Below are 23,148 nucleotides of genomic sequence, written 5' to 3' on the forward strand. Positions count from 1 at the left end.
CAACTTATTTGAGATTATTGCAAGTTTCTTGTAAAAACGTTTGAGGTAAAAACAAACTGATTGATATGTTTAGCCTAAGTATAATGATTATGCATTAAAAACCTATGTTGCTATTCCAATGAGTGAAAAATGCGGAAATCACCCGGGGGGGGGGTATACATCATCTGAGCCAAAAATTCTTCACGTGTATGTCAATGATTCTTCTTTTAAACACAGTAAATTGGTATACTCTCCAATCAGGTATATTATTCCATAATAAAGTCAACCGGTTTTTAATGGTATTTTATTTGACTCATTCTGAAAATAAAAATATTCTATTTTTCATATATGCTTTTCCATGCCACCCCAGACAATGTACGACGAAGGGGATATCGAACAGTATCAGCAGGGATAATTGGTGTCATGTTCAAATCCATCAATTTTTCTGCTGGCACTATTTGATTAATTTGATTCATTTGAGTTTCGTGATTGATGCTTGAAAAAGAGCTGTATGACAGGAATTTTCACTTAAAATATATTTCAGTAATAAATACAAATTAAAAAAAATATATAGTTTTTGAATGGTTATCTATTTTTCTATTATATATCATTTTAAAGATAGGATAAAAAAACGAGAATGAAATTTCAGTAAAATACATGAAAATGAGAAACGAAAAAATAGCGCAACGAAAAATCAAGAACCGAAAGTTCTGTAAAGATACAGAAAATTTAAAAACGGAAAAATAGATCAACGGAAAGAAGAGAAATGGAATTTTCGTTAAACCACGGAAAATTTATAAATGGAAGAACAGAACTAAACGGAGAAATGAGAAATGGAACTTCTGTTAAGTCGCGGAAAATAATTGAACGGAAACGTAATATTTACGGCAACTTTGCTGCCGGTACTTTATTCGTTATTTTCAGGAAATTTTTTTAATAGTGTGGGTTCGGGGCCCTCCCTCGGAAATTTTCAGAATATATAACGCAATTGTATTCCATCTTTCATGAGGCTAGGGGAAGGAATGGGATTTGTGGAACTCCACTTCAGGGAAATTTTCCAAATGGAAGTTCCAAAAATACAGTTTTGGGCGATTTTCAGTGATTTTAGGGAGAATAAGAGAGGTAGGCCTTCGGTTTATTTTCGAAATCTAAGTTTTTTTTTTTTTTTTTTTAAAGGCAGTTTTAAAAAAGGCCTTCTTTGGGAACGTCAAGGAGAGGGATGGAGTTCAAAGCTCCTTTTCAGTAATGTTTTGAAACTTAAGTTCAAAAACGCAATTAATGATGATGATCTTCGAGGATGTTAGATGAATCGGTTGCCTGAGATTCTTCCCTGGTAAGTTTTTGAAAACATAGTCCTAAAAACCCAATTGTAGACCTTTTTTTGACGAAATTAGGGGAAGGAATTGGATTTGGATCACTTTCCCGAAAATTTTAGATGGTGAAGTTTTGAAAATGCAATGTTTAACTGCCTTTGGTGAGGGAAGAAAAAGGCGAGGTTCAGAGACTTTCTTTGGAAAATTATCGAAATTATAGCTCTGAAAACATGTTTTTAGACGATCTTTGGTAATGTTAGTGAAAAGGGAAGTTTAGAGGACTGTCTAGGTAAATTTTACGAAATTGTATGTCCGAAAAATAATAGAGGGCCGCCTTCGACGATGTTAGGAGAAGGAATGCAGTTCAGAACTCACCTCTAGAAATGTTTAGAAATTGAAGTTCCTAAAACTCAATTTTAGAGGCCCTTATATGCTAGGAAAGGTAGGGAAAGGGCATTGCCCCCTTATGCCATCCCAGGTTTCGGCACTGCTCCCTACTAGCAAAACGTCTCCAATGGTAGCCTAAAACTACGTTTTAAAACTTGAATTTGAAAATTTTTCTGGAGGAAGGATCGGTCCTCCAGCTCTTTTTCTAAACTCCCCACATAAATGTAAATTTCGTTTTAGGTGATATCATCCTCAAGCACTTTCTTTCTAAAGATAGCCAAAAACTGACTCCAGTTTTGTAAAAAATTTCGAGAGGAGACCCCCATCTTTTTCCTTTTTGTTATCAAACATAGGCAGATATTCAGCTTTTTTTCTATTTCAATTGCATAAAATTCCCGGAAAGAAAGCGGAGAAGCCCCCGATTCCCTTAAGTTACAAAGATAACTTAAACCTGACTTCAATTTGAGAAAATAAATCTGCAACGAAGTCTCGTTCCTCTTGAATTACTAGAAGTTGCTGCGATTTCGAACGTCAGTTTTAAAAGTTTCTGGAATCCCTCTGCCCCCACACATACTGACATTCTTCTCCTAACACTAACGAAAATTAAACAAAACTGCGTTTTTGAGATTTCAATTTTGAAACATTTCTGGGGAGCATCAAGCGATCCCCCGCCTATTCTTCTTTCCTCTGACGTCACTAAAGATATCCCTCCATCAAAGCAATAAAACGCATATAAAAAAACTTTTCTGTATTGAAATCATCATACATTTTATAAGTTCAATTCTTTTTTTTTTCTCTCTCTTTTTACTTCCTTTTACAAAAAAGGAAGTATTGTATTCGCGAAAAATATTTCACCCAAAAATCGGCCTTAATTTCCATTTTGCTCACACTCAAATGAACACTGTTAAAAAAATTTCCTGAAAATAACGGATAAAGTACCGGCAGCAAAGTTGCCGTAAATATTACGTTTCCGTTAAATTATTTTCCGTTACTTAACAAAGAAGTTCCATTTCTCATTTCTCCATTTAGTTCTGTTCTTCCGTTTATAAATTTCCCGTGATTTATCAAAAATTCCATTTCTCTTCTTTCCGTTGATCTATTTTTCCGTTTTTAAATTTTCCGTTCATCTATTTTTCCGTTTTTAAATTTTCTGTGTCTTTACAGAACTTTCGGTTCTTGATTTTTCGTTGCGCTATTTTTTCGTTTCTCATTTTCACATATTTTACTGAAATTTCATTCTCGTTTTTTTATCATATCTTTAAAATGATATATAATAGAAAAATAGATAACCATTCAAAAACTATTATTTTTTTAATTTGTATTTATTACTCAAATATATTTTAAGCGAAAATTTTGCTTGATAACTTACCTAATATATTTAGGCTAAACATATCAATCAGTTCGTTTTACCCGAAATGTTTTTACAAAAGAAACTTGCAATAATCTCAAATAAGTTGTTGGATGAGATCCTAATAAAATAAATTAAGTAATTTATATTTATTATTATGAATGAAATCTCGAAAGGAGTAATGAATGTTTCCAGATTTCTAAGTAGTCAAGAAAACTTATTCTTGTCAAAATTTTAATTGTATTTTCAAAGATTAACAATCTGCTATACCTTTTCTCAAAAATTATAACAGCGAAAAATACATTTATTTAGAGATTTAAAATGTTTACTTTCAATCGGTCAAAAAAAAAAAAAAAAAATCTGAGTGATTTTTTCTGTTTTGCTCGCACACCACGGTAATCTCCGGTTGATACGAAATGTTGGCATTTAACGTTTTAATGACTTTCAAGAATACAAACACAAGTACAAAAGTGACGACCAGCAGCAGGCTCTGGGCCCAGCTAGACTGGTCCTAGTCAATTTACAATCCCCAGTGAAGATCAATTGCCCTCTTGAAACTATCTACTCCCTTGCTCATTGCCACCTCTTCCGGTAAGCGGTTCCAAGGTTCCACTACCCTGCTAAAATAATAATTTTTCCTAATATCCATGCTAGCCTGAGATTTAAATAGCTTATAACAATGACCCCTTGTCCTGTTTTCAGTGCTAAACTTCAGCCCCGTAACATCTTTCATTTTAATAAATTTAAACAACTGAATCATGTCCCCTCGGTTTCTTCTTTGCTCAAGACTGTACCTTTTTAGCCTTCTAAGCCTGGAATCATAGTCTAAATGAGAAAGTCCATTTATTAGTCTTGTAGCCCTTCTTTGAACCCTTTCCAATACATTAATATCTTTCTTAAGATAAGGAGACCAAAACTGAACAGCATACTCCAAATGAAGTCCTACCAAACTTCTGTATAAGAGCAGAAGAACTTCTTTAGATTTGTTTGAAATAAATCTATTGATAAACCCAAGCATCTTATTGACTTTGTTACTAGCTATGCTGCACTGTTGGCTAAACTTTAAATCCTTACTTATTAGGACGCCCAGATCAATAACTTTTAGCAACAATGCGTTGCAGCAAAAACAATAACTTTATAATAGTTCTATAAATTCTAAATCAGCTACCATCGGAATTCTATCAAATGCATATTAACAAGAAAAATGCATTTGTATATTAACAAGTACAAAGATATTCAACAATACTTACATGTGACCAGTGGTGCTAAATTTGAGTATATCCATTGCATCTAGATACAAGTAATCCAATAAATAGCCTTTATTTTCTGTGGATAACACGAGATCCTAAAACTGTTCTCACCGCTAGAACACACAATACCGCTGACGAATAGAATTGTTCGAAGTATTGAGCAAAATAATACACCTATAGTAGATAGACTATTTTGTCTATCTGAGCTGTTATTCTAAATAAGTTTTTAATTAACAACATGTAACAGTGCGATTTAATAAACACTATCAAAAAGTGACGTTTGTCATAACTTGAAGGCTAATCAGAATACTAACAAAGTACAGCAGAGCGGCAACCCTAGAAATGGAAAAATTCCGTTTTTGTTATTTCCTTTCGTGATATTTCCGTTGTTGTAAGGAAAACGAGCTGATGTGCGCATCACATGACTTCCTTTTACACCAATTTAATGTTATTTCCCTATTATTGCAATTTTAATGGGATTCTCTCTCCAACTCTTTAAATATCACTAACAATGGCCACATTGAAACCAGATTTAAAAAAAAAAAAATCGCCAAGTTAGTGACAAAACTTGGCGACCAAAAGACTTGCGATATATTGCCAAGTGTCCGCCAAATTATAACACCACTTGAGTTTGCATCGAAATTAACAATGATTTCCCCCCCAAAAGGTGCAAAAGATTCCTTTAGAAATACCCGAATGCAACCAAAAAGGGAGGTGCACAACTAGACCCCACTAGGAGTCTATGTACCAAATTTCAACTTTCTAGGACATACCGTTCTTGAGTTATGCGACATACATACACACATACGCACATACATACGTACATACAGACGTCACGAGAAAACCCGTTGTAATTAACTCGGGAAACTTCAAAATGGATATTTCTTGCGTCTATACGTTCTTAAGTACATATGTACGTGTGATCGGGTCGAAAAAAAATCTCAACATTCATTTGGGGGTGAGCAAAATGGGAATTAAGGCCGATTTTTGAGTGAAAATTCTTTCGCGAATACAATACTTCCTTTTTTGTAAAAGGAAGTAAAAATACGTTTTGAAGCTATTACGGAAATATTCTGCTAAAATCAGCCAGAAAACTACCTGAACTTTCAGGGTTTTTTTAACAGTGAATGTTGAGTTTTTTTTTTTTTTTTTTTTTCAACCTAACCACACGTGGATATGTGCCAAGGAACGTACAGACACTCGAAATATCCATTGATCCCCGAGTTAATTACAACGAGTTTTCTCGTGACGTCTACGTCTGTATGTACGTATGTGCGTGTGTGTGCATGTGTGTATGTATGTCGCATAACTCAAGAACGGAATGTCCTAGAAAGTTGAAATTTGGTACATAGACTCCTAGTGGGGTCTAATTGTGCACCTTCTTTTTTGGTTGCATTCGTACGCTTCGAAGGGGATCTTTTGCCCCTTTTTGGGGGGAAATCATTGTTAATTTCGATGCAAACTCACGTGGTGTTATAATTTGGCGGACACTTGGCGATATATCGTCAGTCTTTTGGTTGCCAAGTTTTGTCGCCAACTTGGCGGCAAATTTGGCGATTTTTTAAAATTATTTTTTAAATCTGGTTTTAATTTGGCCACTGTTGGTGATTCATTGAATCATATTAAAACTGCCAAAAATAAGAAAATGACATTAAATTGGAGTAAAAGGAAGTCATGTGATGCACACATCAGCTCGTTTGTAAAAAAAAACCGGATGTAATACTCGGATGGTGGGCAGCGGTGGTAGTTTCAACTTTTAACAGTTTTGATTTTAATACCAAACTTGCCACACACACATTCTTTTCATCTTTTAATTTTTGCAAGCGCTATTTTTTGACTGGGGGCTAAGTAGGGCTGTCATTTCAGTTTCTCGAGGGGAAGGGGAGGCAAATGCTATATATTCAATAATTTTTTTTAGAAGTAAGCAGCAAAATGCATAGACAAATTTGTAATATACATTATGTCTATGAAATACGTGGGGGGGAAGGGGATTTACCTCCTCCCTGATCCCTCTCAAGTTAGCCTTGGAGCTTAGTCTCCCCTCAAGCGGTACAAATCTAACACACCGCCCATGCAGTGCAAATGCAACTTTTCAGGGGTGCCCACCTAGGGGGAGGGGGTTATCGGTTATGACTCAGACTGCATCATTAAAATTTTTAGGGTGAGGTGTTTTTTACTTTTTTCGGGGGGAAGGCGCTCTTGCTTTTGTTGGAGGGGGCTTTACGATATTTAGAGAGGTGTGCCCTTGCTCTTGGGGGGGGGGCGCACCTCTGAACTTTTAAACCTTTTTCTTAAGGTTTCCTGGCTCTCTTAGACCCTATTTGTTATATTATATGCACAACAGTGTTTTGCCACATTTATTTCTTATCATTTTTTCTATTTTTAATTAAAGATTATAACAAAACTAGAAAATCGCCATCATGGCAGACGGGGGAAAATTGCTTCTACATTTGAACAAAGCAACTGCCTATTTGGTGATCTGCTAAAATTACAGTCCTACCAGTAAAAGAGTTAAGTCAGGGGCCTCCACCTGGGGGGGGGGGGTTATGACACAGACTACGCCATTGAAATTTTTAGAGGGGGTGTTGACGGGTATATTTCTCATTGGGGGCTGTTGCTTTTTGAGGAGTGTCCTTGCCATATTTAAGGGGGTGTGCGCCCTTGCTCTTAGGGGGATGGGCACCCGTGGTTAATTTACCAGATCCAGTTCAGCCTTGTCAAAATAAAGCATTTCCCATTCAAACATTACCAAAAAGTATTATCAAAATATTCTGCTGTGGGGCGAGTTCATTGCTGTTAACTTCAGGAGTGTTACTCGATCAGTGAATTCGAGATAAAATATATATGAGGATTTGACTGAAATTTGGGCTGTCTTGATGGTTTCTGCACTGTATTCATGCGCATCATAACTAGGGACTTCTAAACGGCCCCACTTCAAAGCACAAGCTTCCTTGTATCACGTAGGGACTCTTTTTCTCTCCCAGATTCCTCTTTAGGTCACCGAGTATGAAAACAAAAAAATTCACTCAATATTTACTTATAGGAAATATTTTGTCTTCTAATCAAAGTGGAAAATTAATTTTGTGAGTGAAGATTACATTAGAGGAGTGCTCATTTTTTCTTCTGAAATTGGGACATTTAATAAAAGTAATTACAGATTTTGTTTGGCAACAAAATAAAGTTGTTTGGAAACACGAAAACTTAGAATTTTTTTATTTATGATCATTATGTACGATTTTGTTGCTGTTTTTATTTATCACTTACCATTCTATTTCGTATGTTAAACTTTTCATCACCATAAACTTTAAAGATGAGAATCACTGCTGATATTCTAGACGATGATACTTTCGTTCCTGTTATAAATTTAGAGAAAGTACGTACTACTTTGATTTTGTTCAAGATTAAACGACTTCAGTTTTAAAGAAAACTATTTTTCTAAGCAACAAATTGCAAAATTATTTCTGCTTTGAAACTTCTCTTCTTGTAGTTTATTTCATAAAGTTGCGAAATTTTTAGATTCTGAAATCTTATTTTTATTAACAGAACGGTTGATTATTTTTAAAAGCTTTTATTTTACTTAATAAAAAACTCTTCTAATGGTTTTGTACACATTAGTAATACTCTCAGTTTTCATTTATTGCCGAGTGGATGTTTTTGTAACTCGATGAAAGTTTATGAAACTTCTTTAAAATGGAGTAAAGCAGAGTTAATTAAAATGTAGAACATGCTGAATTAGCAAATCCTTTCCCTTTACTGAAATTACTGTTGTTATTTTTACGCCACATTCTTTAATTTTTCATTTTTATGGAACTTACCATGTGAGTTAATGGCTTATTCTTTTCCTTTGCAAAATTACTTACCTTTTTAATGACTAAATTTAGATATTTGTCTAATTAATTTTTATTGTAATGGATCTTTCAGTCTTGTTTCAGGGCTTGTAGAAAAATCCAGCATTTAATTTTCAGTTAAAACTACATTACATGTTTCAAAACTTGTTAAGCTGAAATGCGATTTGTTTTGACCAGTTAGAACAGGGTTCAGTTTTTGACCATCTGAAACTGGTTTAGGACAGGAGAAGTGGTTTTTTGCCGTCCAAAATTGTCTAAAACTGTCTGAAAGTGTCTTAAATTGTCCAAAAGTATGCTAAAGCTGAAAGAGTAATCTAATAAATTCATATTTAGTACAATATTTGTACTGCAAATATTAATGAGGCTTAATTAATGAATATTTGAAAATACTTTCTCCAAAATGTTTAATTAAAAATTTTTACTCTATTACATAACAGCTTCCTTATGTAACAATTGGTAGAGTTAGGAAAGGAAATTCACAACACTACCAAGACAACTATATCAATTTATTTTTTTTAGTTCATTAATACTATAATACATTCTGTAACTATAAAAAATTGTAATATATTGAATTTAAGTGAATTATTTGAACTATATTTTGAACACTTTCTTTTGCATGCATGCACAAAAAAAAAAGGAATAAAAGAATTTTTTTTTTTTTGCCCTTAGTATTTATTCTTATTATTTTGAAACATGTGTGACATGAGATGAAATGAATGTATAATATACAAACAATTAGAATATTGTTATAATAATTGAGATGTAAAAGAAAAAAAAAGTTTTAAAATTATGTGGGGTAGATTGGTCCGGTCCAACGTGCCCTACAAGGAGTGGACCAACCTACCCCACCTTCTTGGTCTGAAAAAGTGATGCAATATTTTTTTTTTTTTTTTTTTTTGACAAAAAATGAAGAATTGCCAATTGTTGTGAACTAAAACAAAACTTACTTTAATAAAGGAGTTCTTTTTTTTTTTTTTTTTGCAATCTTGATGAAAATCATTAAAAAAAATAAAGTTATAGTTTTCTGAAAATTACTTAGGACTATTCAAATAACACTTTCTGGAATAAAATTTGTTCTATATAACTATACCATGTGATTTAATTAATGATTTTAAGGGCCATGGAGCTATTTGTTGATTATAAAATAAAACAAAAAATATTAATAGTATTAAAATAATCGAGACTGGTCCAACGTGCCCCACAGTCCAACGTACCCCACCTCCCCCTATTTGTTAACCTTTGCCCATAAGAGATGAAAGTACAAAAAAGCCTCTTGATGCATGAATTATCATGAAATATTTTTCATTCCAAAAGTCAGTGCTGCATCTTCTATTTTTCCAAGCCTGGGCAAATCTTGAAATAGCCACACTTGCCCATCTTCCTCAAAGTGTACCGAGTTTTCGAAAAAAAAAATAAAAAAGCGTGAATTTTACCCCGCTTAGAAGTTGTCTCCCAAGGCAACAAGCATGGCTTGCTCCCCCTATATCCAGCATTGACAATAATACAGTCATAATGGACTCCTTGCAGGTCTGCAATGGTTATTAGAAAAACAAAAACGTATGGAAACTAGGTTAGCACTTACAGCCATTTCTCTGGTGAGTATCACAATGCAGAATTGATCACTTCACATTGCAATCTGTAGGGGTGCCATGAACTTAAAATTTTTGGGAAGGGGCGACATTCTCAGTTTACTGAATGAAATTCAGCTGGGGAGGAAAAAAGTATGAGCGCACACATATCATACATAAGTAACTTCTAACATCCAAATTTGCCAAAATAGGAACATATTTTTGGAGGTCACAGTGACCTTCAAATCAATCAAACAGACAAATAAAGCAATCCTGTGCATCTCAATCACTTTCATGCAGTTTCAAAAGAACCTCTCTCACAAGGGCACCCATATGCAAAATTTTAAGGGAGGGCTCAGATATTTTCCCCATAGAAACCAATTTCAGTACAGATTAGAGTTGTTAAAATTTTATATCTTTAATAACTTATTCATTAATTGCTGGAGAAGAAATGTTTTTTACATATTTGCAAAGAAAAAAGCACTAAAAGCAAGAAAGTTATAATTTTTAGGGGGGGGGGGGCTCGCCCCCCCCTTGCCCTTTATATGGGCGCCCATGCTCTCTCATGAAAAAAGAGAAACATTTCTGGGACAAATATGCCTCAGCTCTGTTTTTAAGGCAGAAACTTGAAGGAGGTATGTTGTTCTAGTAATAAGGAATAGGTGACTAAGTGATAAGCAAATACAAAATCAAAATGCTATTCTCGTTAATCTACTACCCTGTTATTCCAGGCATTTTTACAAATGTCTCTTTAGGCAAATTTTACGAAAAACAAATTAATTTTTTTGAAAACTTAACAATTAAATTTTGTAAAATTTAGCTGAACAAAAAAAGTTTCTAAAATTTGTAATAAAAATGAAAAAATGACTTAGTCACTTAGTGAATGTAAATGGAATTTGCGAGGACATGGGCACCCCAAACTTACATTTTGGGGAGAGCGGAAATTCTTAATTTGCCGAATAATGATAATTTTGCCGAGTCGTCAGACAAAATTTTTCGAATTAGGAAATCTAAGTGAGGTCACAGTGCCCTTCCATCAAAACCCCCGTAAGAATGTTTAAAAACACAAGACAATTAATTCTTTTAACAATACAGTTTATTTTTGCAGTTTAGAATTTTATAAATACACTATCAGGGGTCTGGCCAGAGGAAATTTGGGTCCGTTATCAGACCCTTCACAAAAATCTGACTAACCAAAATGGACCTTTCACAAAGTTCTGATAAACAAAAATGGATCTTTCACAAATTGTTTATTGAAAGAGCAAATCTCAAATCAAAATAATGCATTATATTTCTGTGTATCAAAAGGATAATGTTGGAACCTTTTTTAAAGTTGAATTAGAGGGATCAACTTATACAATATTTGCTAATTTTGGGGAAAAAAAATCGGCACTTTTGTGATGCTCCTGCAAGCGATAAATTACTACTACTGCCAAATAAATATATTGCTTGTTGTTGCTGTTGAATACATACTCAAATTCTAAAGATGAGTTATTTTATCAGGACTGCATTAAATCAATGCGTGGTGCTAGAATCGAAGAAGTTCACCTTTTCTTCATAAAAAAAAAAACATTTATTTTGCTATAACTACCAGAAAACTACAGAGCCAAAACATTTGTGCATTACAGCACCATTTTTAAACTCCAACTGATTTTAATTTTATTTTTCAGTGTTCTAACGATTTCTCGTGCACACATCTATCATTCAATTGGACCTCTCTTCACTTCAGTTTCTAACATACCTCCCCCCTTTGAGACTCTGGGAAGGGTCTCAAACATGTAACACTCATTATTTAAAAGATCCAGTCTTTTTGGTACTTTCACACACCTTCCAGATCTGGTATATTTTTCCAGAACAATATCAGGATAACACTTTTTAACAGAAGTCTTCTGAACACCTTCCTTAGGATTCGATTCCATCACACTCATGGCTTTGTCGGAAATTGCAACCGCCTCATCATCAGTACGTATCTCCAATGGGTAAACACGTTCCACTGGACGAACAAAAATCCCATTTTGAGTTTTGAGCCTAACAGTGCGAACCCTTTTATCTCGTCCAGGAATCAATTCAATAATTTTCGCCAAAGGCCAAAACACGCGTTTTTTATTATCGTCGCCAATTAAAACAATTTCGCCAACTCTTGGCTCTCGGGTTGGCTTCTCATTGTGTTTTTGATCTAATTGGCCTAAATATTCTTTCCTGAAACGCTGTCTTAAATCATTGAACAGCTTATATCTATATCTTATTCTCTTTCTTAGACTTTGCAAATCCACATAATCAATATCTGTAACATCCGAACTACAGTTTTCAATAAGCAACATTGCAAGTGTGAGAGGAATCAACTCCTGAGGGTTTTCTGACACATATGTTAGAGACTTTGAATTAATTACTAATTCACAATCACATATCAATGTGTTCAGCTCATCATAATTTAGTAATGATTTGCCAAGACTTTGTTTTAGTAATTCATTAACAATACGAACCAACTTTGGAGGCAAAAGCGGTGCGTCCAGATTCAGATCAATAGTGGTAATTGTTAATATTTTTCTCTTTGCGTCTACTACTTTTGGTCTCCAATCTACTTCACTTAATAGCCACTTTTCTGGCGCCAACTTCAGCCAGGTCGGTAATTCCCACCGCTTGAAGTCAAAGAATTGTCTAGGGCTGAATTCTCGCGACAATACATCAGCTATATTCATTGTTCCAAAAATATGTTTCCACAACTCAGGCTGAGTCAATTTCCATTTTCCTTGCAAAAGTCTAGCACCTATGCAGCAAGCGATAAGCTCTAACCGAGGAATACTCAGTGATTTTAGGGGATCTACTCTAGATTTAGACCTAACGAGATATATTTCAACTTCAATTTCCACTACTGAACGATCGTAGACGCACGCCACGTAGGTTTCTTTAGAAGTATCCACAAATACATACAGTTCTGTTGTAGAATTGGTTATTATGTAGCATGGCAAAGTTACGTTATTTGACAATGCAATTTCCTGGAAACATTTCAAAAATTTATACAATATCAGGGGGTAGTTCTAAATCCCAGGAATGTTTTAACTTCCAAGCAGGCCCGGACTGGCCATAGACTTGACCGGGACTTTTCCCGGTGCGCCCTCTCGAAAGGCGCCCTTCTGTTCTTTTCTTATTTTTCGAAACAATGTTTTAGAAAAATGGAAATAAATTATGTGGAACAAAGAAGTGATTTTGCATGTGAATATTTTCACATGCAAAAGCAATGGTCTTCTTATTTATATAAACGTTCCCTTTTATTGCCCCCCAATAAAGGCAATTAGTCCCCTCTCGTTTCGTAAACGGTCTGCTCCCAGGGCATCGTTTGTGGCTTATCTTTTGCTCCAAGTTTCAATTCTGAGGACAAAAGCGGACCCATGGTGTTTCCCCAATAAAAAAGGGATGTGACAGCACATATCTATGGTCAAGAATACGAGAATGGTTTGATTTATTGACTGTACTTAAGTTGCTGTAAAAGAGCGAATAGCATGACTCCCTGTTCTGGTAACGACCATGAGTGCAATAGAAGCAAGAAGACAAAAAATGTTAATTTTTGAAATCTGCGCATTAAAAATAGTGTAATGTCGAAATAAGCCGCATAAAAGCAATAATTTAGTGGATGGATGAACACGATGACAGAAGTCAGATGTCGTATTTTTTGTCACTTCACAAAATAACTTTTAGGACAAGACTGCACGGTGATTCCTAGATTTTGGAGTCATGGCGCCCTTTTTGGAACTAAGATATTCGCATAGCGCCCTTCCCAAAATAAAAGTATGACTTGTAACTGGCAGTCAAAAATAAATACGAGTCGTGTATCTGCATTGAATAGCCCTTATTTATCCTGTAAAAAAAAAAAAAAAAAGTTTCACAAATAATAAGTCTAAATTAATTGAGAAAAATAGTTAATTTTCGATGTGGTCCTAGGAGGACTGCAGGGCTCCCCTGGGCACATTTGAGGAATTACTGAACTAAACACAATAAAGATGCCGAAAAATTTCAGAGATAAAACATTTTTCGATTTTAAACTAAGTTTTGTCAATTAAAATCATTACAAGTTCAAGATCTTTGTGTTCAAAACATATTCCAGTTTTTTTATTTGGATTTAATTCTTTCACTGTCTTTTTAGCCAGATGTGTGTACAAAGGAAGGGGGTCATGGCATAACCTTCGGCATTGAAATTGTTAGGAGTTAACTTAAGAGATTTTTTAAATCTCATTTTGGGGGTCAAGTTCTCGGGAGGGGGAGCGCTGCGTAGCATTTGGAGGAGGTTCGTCATTGCCCTGGCGGTGGGGGGTTGTCGCCTTATGTAAAAAAAAAGCTACAATACTCCCTTAAAAATATTAATATTTGAATTCCTGAATAAAATCATAATATTATTACATTTTATGCTGCCTTTATATCATTTTGGGAAGTTTTTTCATCTGTGTTTCCCTCAGATGAAGCTCGATACCGCGCCCCCACCCCTCGCTATCCTGTTGACTCGTGAAGGTTATTATTGATAAACTTTGCATCAATGAAACAACGCAATTCATTATGTGCGGAACAAAGTTTGAGTTTGAAGAAGGAATGTATAACGATGTTGTTAATAAGTAAAACGCAAAGCTATTACTTGTGACGTCGCGAAGGGGGGGGGGGGGGTCCGCCTCGGGTTTGACTGTCTGGGGGGGGGGGGTAGATACCCAAAGTGGAATTACAAGTTTTTGATAAAAATGAAGCTGAAATGCATTTTTAAGACTTCTAATTTGAACATTTTACAGGGGATAGGTCCGCCCGTACCCCAGTATTTCCCACCCCACACCATGGAATCAATACGTACTACTATACTCAGAATTAGGTTCGTATTGTCAATACTTAGACCTAGTAGTGACCTCTTATAACAAAAAACTGAAAACCCATTAGCTTTCCATGTGTGTAAAATAAGTTCAAAGTAATTACGAGGCCAACAATTTCACAGACACCCTTACTTTTTTGATCTCTCGACGCACACATGCGTCTTGGGTAGTTACATAAAAATCATTCATAGTTTTTATTTGCCTTATGTATATTATCCCACATAAAATTTTGTTTTTCACAAATCACAAATACAGTTGTTTCTGAAAATTGTAATATTTTCATGTTTACATAGAATTTAAAAACTTTTTTTTTTGCGTTTAGAGGGAGAGGGGGGGAGGGGTGACACATCACTAATTACCGCTCTGAGTGTCACCCATGCTAGGTACGCTACTGGTATTACAAATATTAATAAGAGTCAAGAAAGACTATATTAGAAATGGAATGTGAGAAATATCGAAGTAACCTTATTCGTTTTCTATCTGCAGTTAGTTTTTACATATCAGGATAGTATAAAGCCTAAAAAATAAACAGCACTTTTTTTTCACAGAATAAAGGCTAAAGATTCTAACCATTAAAGCATTTTATGAGGGTCTTTCGAAGCATTCTTGTACTGTGCAAGAGCTTTTGACTAACTATCTTTTGGTAAGCAGAAAAAAGGGAGCATACATGTAGACCACACACTTGTTTTATGGCTTTAAATAACGCCTTTTAAGATGCTTTATATCGATAAGGATCTGCGATGCTTGGGTTCTGGGGGATTCATAGCAGTGGATTTTTGTTGGACAAGGGAGGACAACTATCATAAATTTTTTGCAGGTAGACTACAGAGGTCCAATTGCCGTTACTTACATGAATCGAAGAGTCATTTGGATCAGATTTTTGCATTAGTGAACAAGTAATTTTGAAGCGGCAGCAAAATTGGATATATTAAGTCAAGGATCTTTTCAACAGTAGGTTACTCGTTTCAGTTTTCATTTTCTTTTTATTGCGAAAATATTTTCCTTCATGTATAATCTTAAATTATAGAATTACAATCTATGAATCATAATTAATGGCATTATGATCTATGTGCTGCGAAATGACAAATGATATTGCAAAATTTTCGAAAATACATATGGTTAAAAAAACAACGTACTCAGATAAGTTGAAAGGTCTTGTGTTATCAATTGAAAACTATTATTTTAAAAAGTAAAAACTACTAAGATCAAGCCTGTCCTTGAACTTTTTTTTTTCATCGTCCCTCTGTTTTTAATATGATTGGTAGTTTTTATGACCGCTCTGTCTAGGTCGGTCGCGCCAGTTTTCAAAAACAAAATCTGGCACTCAAAAAGTTCTCGAAACTTTAAGACAACAATGACATGAAAATGAATAGAAACGTTTAAAATGTTCGTTTTTGCTATATATATACTTAAAAAATATAACACTTTGGACAGCGAGAATTTCTGAAATGAATTTTCAGAAATTAGATCCTGATTTAAGAATGTGGAGGAAAAAATATCATTACGAAAAACCCTCTTGTTTTCTTATGCTAACAAAAAATTTGTAATTTTAATTTTACTTAAAAAAAATAAGGAATTCTTAAATGAAAAAAGGAGGCAAAGGGAAATTGGACATGGTCAAGAAATTTATTTGTTCTTCTTTTAAACTGAAATCTTTGAGTTTTCTTGCAAAAGTTTTATTGATTAATCAAATTAATTCATTTATTCCTTATAATGGTCACAAAAAATAATAGTAATTTTAAATGTATATCCATACATAAAAAATGATTTCTCAAATAATTTAACTTCAAGCTTTTCCCAATAGTTTCAGTGTTATTAAAATGATATTATTAATTACGTATTGCAAAACGGCGATCAGGTGCACTGGATAATTTAGAGTTCCATTGGTTGTATTTTCCCCCAAGATATTTGCTATGACATGATCATGTTACTAATAAATAAATATAGGATTTGAAGAAAAAAAATCAGACTTTAAAAATAGATTTTAAGGACGCTAGGTATTACTTATGTTTTTTTTATAAAAAATATGTCTTGCAAACATTAAGAAAAAAAAATGATATTTTAACTCATTTTCATGGTAGCAGTTACTTTATAGCATACATAAGCCAATTTCATTACAAATGCATAATTCGTATAAAATTTGACATTTGAGATGTGAGATGCAAAAAAAAAAAAAAAAAAACAAGCAATACTATAAGTACAAAACAAATGCGTAAACATAATTCGAATAATCTTTTGATTTTGAGGACTGAAATCAATTAATCACTAATGTCATGTCTCATGTTATATCCGCACTAAATTCTTCATATTAATTACTCTTTATTAATTTTCATTTTTGATAAATTATAATATTTCTTGATTTACCCAATTTGTAAAATCGAGTTTCCCCTTCATGACTGAATTCCTTTTTTGTATTGCTATTCATCCAAAAACATACCTTTTTTTTAAGTACATTTATAGAAACTAGTAATGGCCTGATATTCATTACCACTCGCTCCTACTCTCAAAATAATTGCATAACTAAAATGCTTTAAAAGAGCACCATGCAGAGATGCAAAGATTTTTACAGGTCCGATCCTAGCAGGTGTGCAGAGTGCGCACCGCACAAGGGCGGCCAAAGCAAGGGGCGGCCGCAGGCGGCATCATGTAGTTCTTTTAATCAAGCAAAATTCCTCAAGAATTTCTCACAAGATGACATAATAAGTCGAATAAATATGCAGAATTTTAAATGTTCAATTATCAAAGTGTTTGCCAATTTTCCCAACAGCTTAGCATATTGAGAAAAATGGAATGTTAGACTCACATGCTTCATTTGGTTGCAAAATTTGTGACAGAACTGGTAATCAGGCATGGATACAGCAGGGGAGGGGCAATAACGGAAATCTATTCCCCCCCCCCCCTCACCCGAAGCATAAAAGCGTGCCTTCTAAAGGCCACTAATACTCATCCCCAGCCTTCCCCAGCCTTCCAGGCTTTTATTGACCCTTAACAATGAAGACATACATATTCTATGTAAAACAAAAAAAAAAAAAAAAAACTATGCTGATAGGATACTCTCGCAAGTATTTCAAACTACAAATTCTGTGTTCAGCAGTCGTGGATGCTTGGAGACTGGAGAGACAATGGAAAATTGCTACTCCCCTGAGAGTCAAACATATATAATCAACGAACTAAAATTTTTAATTTTCCCCCTTTACTGCAGTTTTTTCTAATTAAAATCACGAATGAACTGCCCGGTTACATATCAAGTAGGAGGACAGGGCCTTTGCCCCGGGTTACAAATTTTAAGTGTAGCTCCAAAACGAAGATCCAAAAGGATGCCTTGACCTTTTTGACAAGACTAAAGAAGGCTTCAAACTGCGTTTTTAGGACTTCAATTTCGGAAAATTTTGCTGGTTGAACCATCGATCTTAAAGATCCAATTCAGTCTCTTATTCACTCTTTCTACTTTAAATTTAATCAAACATAGCCTAAAAATGATCGCTCTAAAATCCAAAATGTCTCTTCTGGGGATAGCTCTTCCAAACGTCATCAAAAATTGCTTAATGGCATTTTTCGAATTTCTTTTTCGAAATTTGCGGTAGAGGCCCCTGAAATCCATTCCCTAGCATTACTACCAAAGATGGTCTGAATTAGCGGCCCTCAATCCTACCCCCTCTCACTTAACGTATTCAAAAACAAACCAAAATTGCGTTTTTCAATCATCAGTTTCAAAGAACTTTAGGGGAAATACCGCGGATCCCTCTTTTCTCCAACGTAATCACTATGGCTCAAACTTTCGTTTTTAGATGGTTCCGTGAAGCCACCAAACCCTTCCTGCTTAAAATAGCCTGAAATTGAGTTCAGTTTCAAAAAACAGTTCTTGAGGGCACACTGAATCCCCAACTGCTCTTTGTCCCATCGTTATCAAACAATGCCTAAAATACGATTTTGGGACTTCCATTTCTAAAAAATTCCGGATAGCTTACGTAAATTTTCACGGCGCTAGGACATCCGGCATCCCCCATCAATAGGAGACAAGTCTTTAGTTATTTTTCAGATATTAATATCGAAAAATATTCAGAAGGATCTGCTGAAACTTCTCGGTTTCCTTAACGTCACCAAAGATAGTACAAAATTGCGCTTTTTAGAGCCCTAAAACCCTTCCTTCATAAAAATAGCCTAAAATGGATTTTAATTCCGAAAAATATTTCTCTCAGTTCGGAGTATTTTCCCCTATCGTGTCCAAATCTAGCGAAAAATGTGTTTTTGAAACAATAGTGCCGATAAATTAACAGAGGAAAGATGCCAGACCCCCTACCGTCACCAAAGACAGTCTTAATTTGAGTTTTAAACTTCAATTTTGAAAACTTTCGATAGGAGACGACCGAGTCTCCCTCCCTCCAACAACGTCAACAAAGATAACACAAATTGCTTGTTCCAAACTTCCGTTCCAGAAAATTTTCTTTAAGAGCGCCAATCCTTTCTAAACTAAGGTCAGAAAAAAAAAGCTGCAATTTAACATCAATTTTTAAAGAATTTTAGGAAAGAACTCCAACATTACTTTCCCCTCAAATCTCGAAAAATTTCCTAAAATTGCAATTTTTGACGTCAATATTGAAAATTTCTCCATGGACCTTGAATGTTCCCGACTCTTTTGTCCTAGCAACCAAACACAACCAAAGATTAATTACAGCTTTTTTCATAAGCCAATTTTGAATATTTTCTGGATGCGATCCCCCCCCCTCCCACCCTGTTTCTTCCTCCTCCGTCTTTCCTCTGATGTCACCAAAGACAGACTATAAAATGCGTTTTTACGACTAGTACATTTTTCTTCAAAGATATAAATTGTACCTAAGGAGTTTTTTCTAACTTTTTACATGAATTCATCCTTCTTCTGTTTTGTTTTTCTTTTTTTTAAATTAGATCTTGATACAGAAATTTGAAGAAAGATTTATATAGATTTATATGGGCGTTATAGTCAAAACATGCAAATTGCTCTTCAGGGGCGACACATCAGGTCTTTGCACACAGGCGGCCGACGCCCTAGGATCGGCCCTGGATTTTTAACAATCCAAAGAAAAAACTTTACTTATGAAATAATATTTTTAATTTATTCTTTTTGAGTTTCGAACTTTAGCACAATAAAGTGGGAAAAAATATTTTAAAACAGTCTTTGTAAACGGACAACAGTTTGAATTGTCATGTACATACATCTCTTTTTAATTTTAAATTGCAGAAGCATTTTGTCGAAAATGACAAACTAGCATATGCAGGGACAAAAAAAAAAAAAAAAAAAAAAACTGAGCTTGAATGATGATTGCACAGAGAAAACCTCGTCAGCTTAAAGAACCGACAAATTCATGTAATAAAATGATAGCGTCATGTTTTAAAACAACAGCAGATACCAGCGAAAAAAATTCAATCGACAACACAAAAAAAAAAAAAAAAGTATCACTGCAAGAGGTGTTGTTACTTAATGCTATTGAACTAGTGAATGATGCATTTCAGAAGAAAGACGAACAAGCAATGAATTTTCGGAAAAAGTTTCTGTTGAGAAACATTTTGCAAAACTTCTCATTCTTCGAAATTAAAAATTATTCCCCCCAACCGCCCCCCGCGACGTTATTCAAATTTTCAGGGTGTATTTTGGTGGTCTTTCGTCTCTTTTTTTATGGGAGTCTCTTTCTAGGGGGTAATCATTAATATTTAAGGGGATGTACCAACACTCTTTGGGGGGAGGGGGGAGGTCTCTTCTACTATTTTTGAACTTGCAAAAAATATGACTTCTCGTTTAGACATTTTCAGCAACAAAAAAGGGCTTTATTTGCTTCTCAATGATTTTTTATCCTTTTAAAAATGGTCGCATTAAATCTTAATTTCTTAGATATTATGGAGGCTCAGTCGGCGCCCTCCAACTCGGCTTTCCCGCGCCCTGTCGATCACCCAGTCCGGCCCTGCTTCCAAGCATCTTGCAGTATCAGTTTAGGAAGCAATGTAGCAGGGCTTAATAAGCCGATGGGATCAAAAATCTTTTGCACTTTAAATAAAATTAAACGCTTTATAATTTTTGTTTCACAAGTCAATGCTTCTATATTTATATTACACCTTAGAGTCATTATCCAAATTCCATAAAATTCCTAAAATAGACGCTTCCCCTGAATGCTTCGTAACATTTTTCAGAAGCTACATTGCTTTCAAACACTCGCAAGTTAAAACATCCCTTTGACATAATAAGTTGCGATTGTTCGACGAACTTCGCTTCTTCTTCAGTATTATGAACCCCTGTTACACAATTGTCCACAAAGAAAGAACATTCCAACTTCTGTGCAATCTCATATTCAGAAGGGCTATATACCTTTTCAATACCTACACTCAACCCTATAGGATGCAACCTCAATCTATCAATATCAGGTATTAGTTCAATGAGGTTCATTCCTTTAAACAAGCATTCATTCAAAGAAGACTTACCTCTCTGGGATGCTGAAGCATCAAAAACAGGCCGAACTTTTGTGGTCTTACTATCTATTTTTATAACAGGCTTATGTGGTAGATAGTGGCACTTATTCTCTAATTCCGAATCTGGTACGCGCTCAATAATATTCAAGTTTTCCCATTCTTTGAATACATTTTGGTAATTCTCAAGCAAATTACTACATTTTGACTTAATTTTTTCGTTCCCTTTCCAGGCTAAATCCTTATTATCTGGTAAGTTCGAAAAATCATACTTCCAAGGAAGCTCTACTTCATATCTTCCACAAGGAAGAATTTTCAATTTATCCTCAAATTCAGCTAAATGTTCTCCTATGCATGCTTTCTTATTAACATTGCAAGTGGGATCTGTTCTTCCTATACTTTCAAGTTCCCACAATTCATTCAAAGGAATATTTTTAGCATGCATCGATAATGTTCTGAAAACATCATCTTTCTCATTTGTGTTCTGCTTACCCATAACAGTTCACCCAAGCTTCATTTCTACGGCAGTAAGGCCTGATTCTAAATCTACTGAACGTCCCGTCAAGCAATTTTCCTAAAACATCTGCCCCTATTAAAAGATCAATTTCTTTCATTTTACAAAGGGAATCAGAAACTTCAATATTCTTTTTCTTTAATTCATTCAAAATATAAGGATTGCTAACTTTTGGTATAAAACTACAAATTTTCCTTTCAGAAAGAGCTTCAAAACTACAAGCAAAAGACCCTTTCAAACCCCTCACTTCAACAGTGAATATCTTATGCCGTTTTGGGTTCGTTTCCCTCCCCCCAAATAACGAGTGAATCACTGTTTCTTCACGAAGTGGAGTTGCTTTCAGCTCAGACAAAACTTTCTGACTTACATAACTACTTTGACTACCAGAATCTGCCAAAGCCCGAATTATTTTTTCTCGATTATTACATTTAATCCGAACACACAGAGTTTGCAAAAATACAGTTTGAGTTTTATCAAAGTTAGAGAGAGAATTTTCAGACTTAGAAACTACTACATCCTTAGCTTCACAACTTTTGCTTTCCAGCTTTGGACACATTACATAAAAATGAGGTTCTCCACAACCATTACATTTTAACTCTCTTTTTACATTACAATATTTACTAATATGATTTGAATTAAAACATATAAAACAAACCCCCTTTTTTAACAATATTTTTTGTTTTTCATTTACAGTCATCTTTTTTGCAATGAAACATCTTTTACTTGAATGACCTTTTTCACAAAAAATACAACTTTCAAATCACTTACCCTTTTTCTCAGTACTTACTAACGCTGCAGCTGTCGCTAGGTCGCTTTCCTTCTCAGTTGTGGGCTCTCGTTTGCGCAAATTTGAGTTCGTGCCGAAGCCAGTTCTTGCGAGGCAAACCATTTCTTCTCCATTGACTTCTTGGCGAAGAAAGTTCATTAACTGCTCTAAAGTGCGACAGTTCTTATCTTCGGTTAGATCATGGTTACGGCTTCTTTCCCACGTTACTAAAACTTCTTCCGGCAGACAGCTCTCAACCAAAGGTGTCAAGAAATCTCCATACTTCTCTTTGGTCCGTCCAAGAGTTTCCAACGCACGAAGTTTTCCTTCCAATTCGTCATAGAGGGATGGAAGATCAGCTTTCCCCCGTCCTGTGGCAGCATTTTTCATAACTAGTCTCAATAAATCTCGAACATACACTTGCACCAGCAGATCATCACGGCCAAATCTTTCCTTTAACTGCTGTATTGCTCTACTATAATTTTCTCCGGTAGCAGGAAAACTCAGCACTAATCTTTCTGCCTTCGAACCAGGTTCCATCGATTGAATTAAATACTGCATTTTATCTTCATTATCAATGCCCTTGTCCTCATGGATTTTCTTGAATTGGCTCCAAAAATTTAAAAATTCTCTTGCTTCGCCGTTAAACTTTTTAAGTTCTATCGTCGGAAGCTTAAAGTTGCGCTTACTAATGTTACCATTACGCTGAACATTTTCAAATTTTAAATCAAGCAGAGAGCAAATTTGAATAAACTTGTCCCGATAATTTTCTGCTTCTTCACAATCTTCATAATAAGCCTCCTCGGCATTTTTATCTTTCAACAACAGCTCAGATATTATGCTCTGACAATCATCTAGCCGCTTGAATTTGTCAGAAATCTGATTTCTTAAAA

The 23,148-nt window shown here is 34.8% G+C and overlaps 1 protein-coding gene across 1 annotated transcript in view; it reads left to right on the forward strand.

Moving 5' to 3' along the window:
- Window positions 1–7,512: 7,512 nt before the first annotated feature.
- Window positions 7,513–23,148, forward strand: part of LOC129220707 (next to BRCA1 gene 1 protein-like) — a gene marked incomplete in the record, with an annotated part of 83,705 nt that continues 68,069 nt past the window's right edge. The window contains 1 exon segment of the mRNA XM_054855137.1: window positions 7,513–7,650. Within this exon segment, the coding sequence (XP_054711112.1) occupies window positions 7,588–7,650 (63 nt within the window).

The sequence above is a fragment of the Uloborus diversus genome, chromosome 4 (assembly GCF_026930045.1).
Source record: "Uloborus diversus isolate 005 chromosome 4, Udiv.v.3.1, whole genome shotgun sequence".
NCBI lineage: Eukaryota > Metazoa > Arthropoda > Arachnida > Araneae > Uloboridae > Uloborus > Uloborus diversus.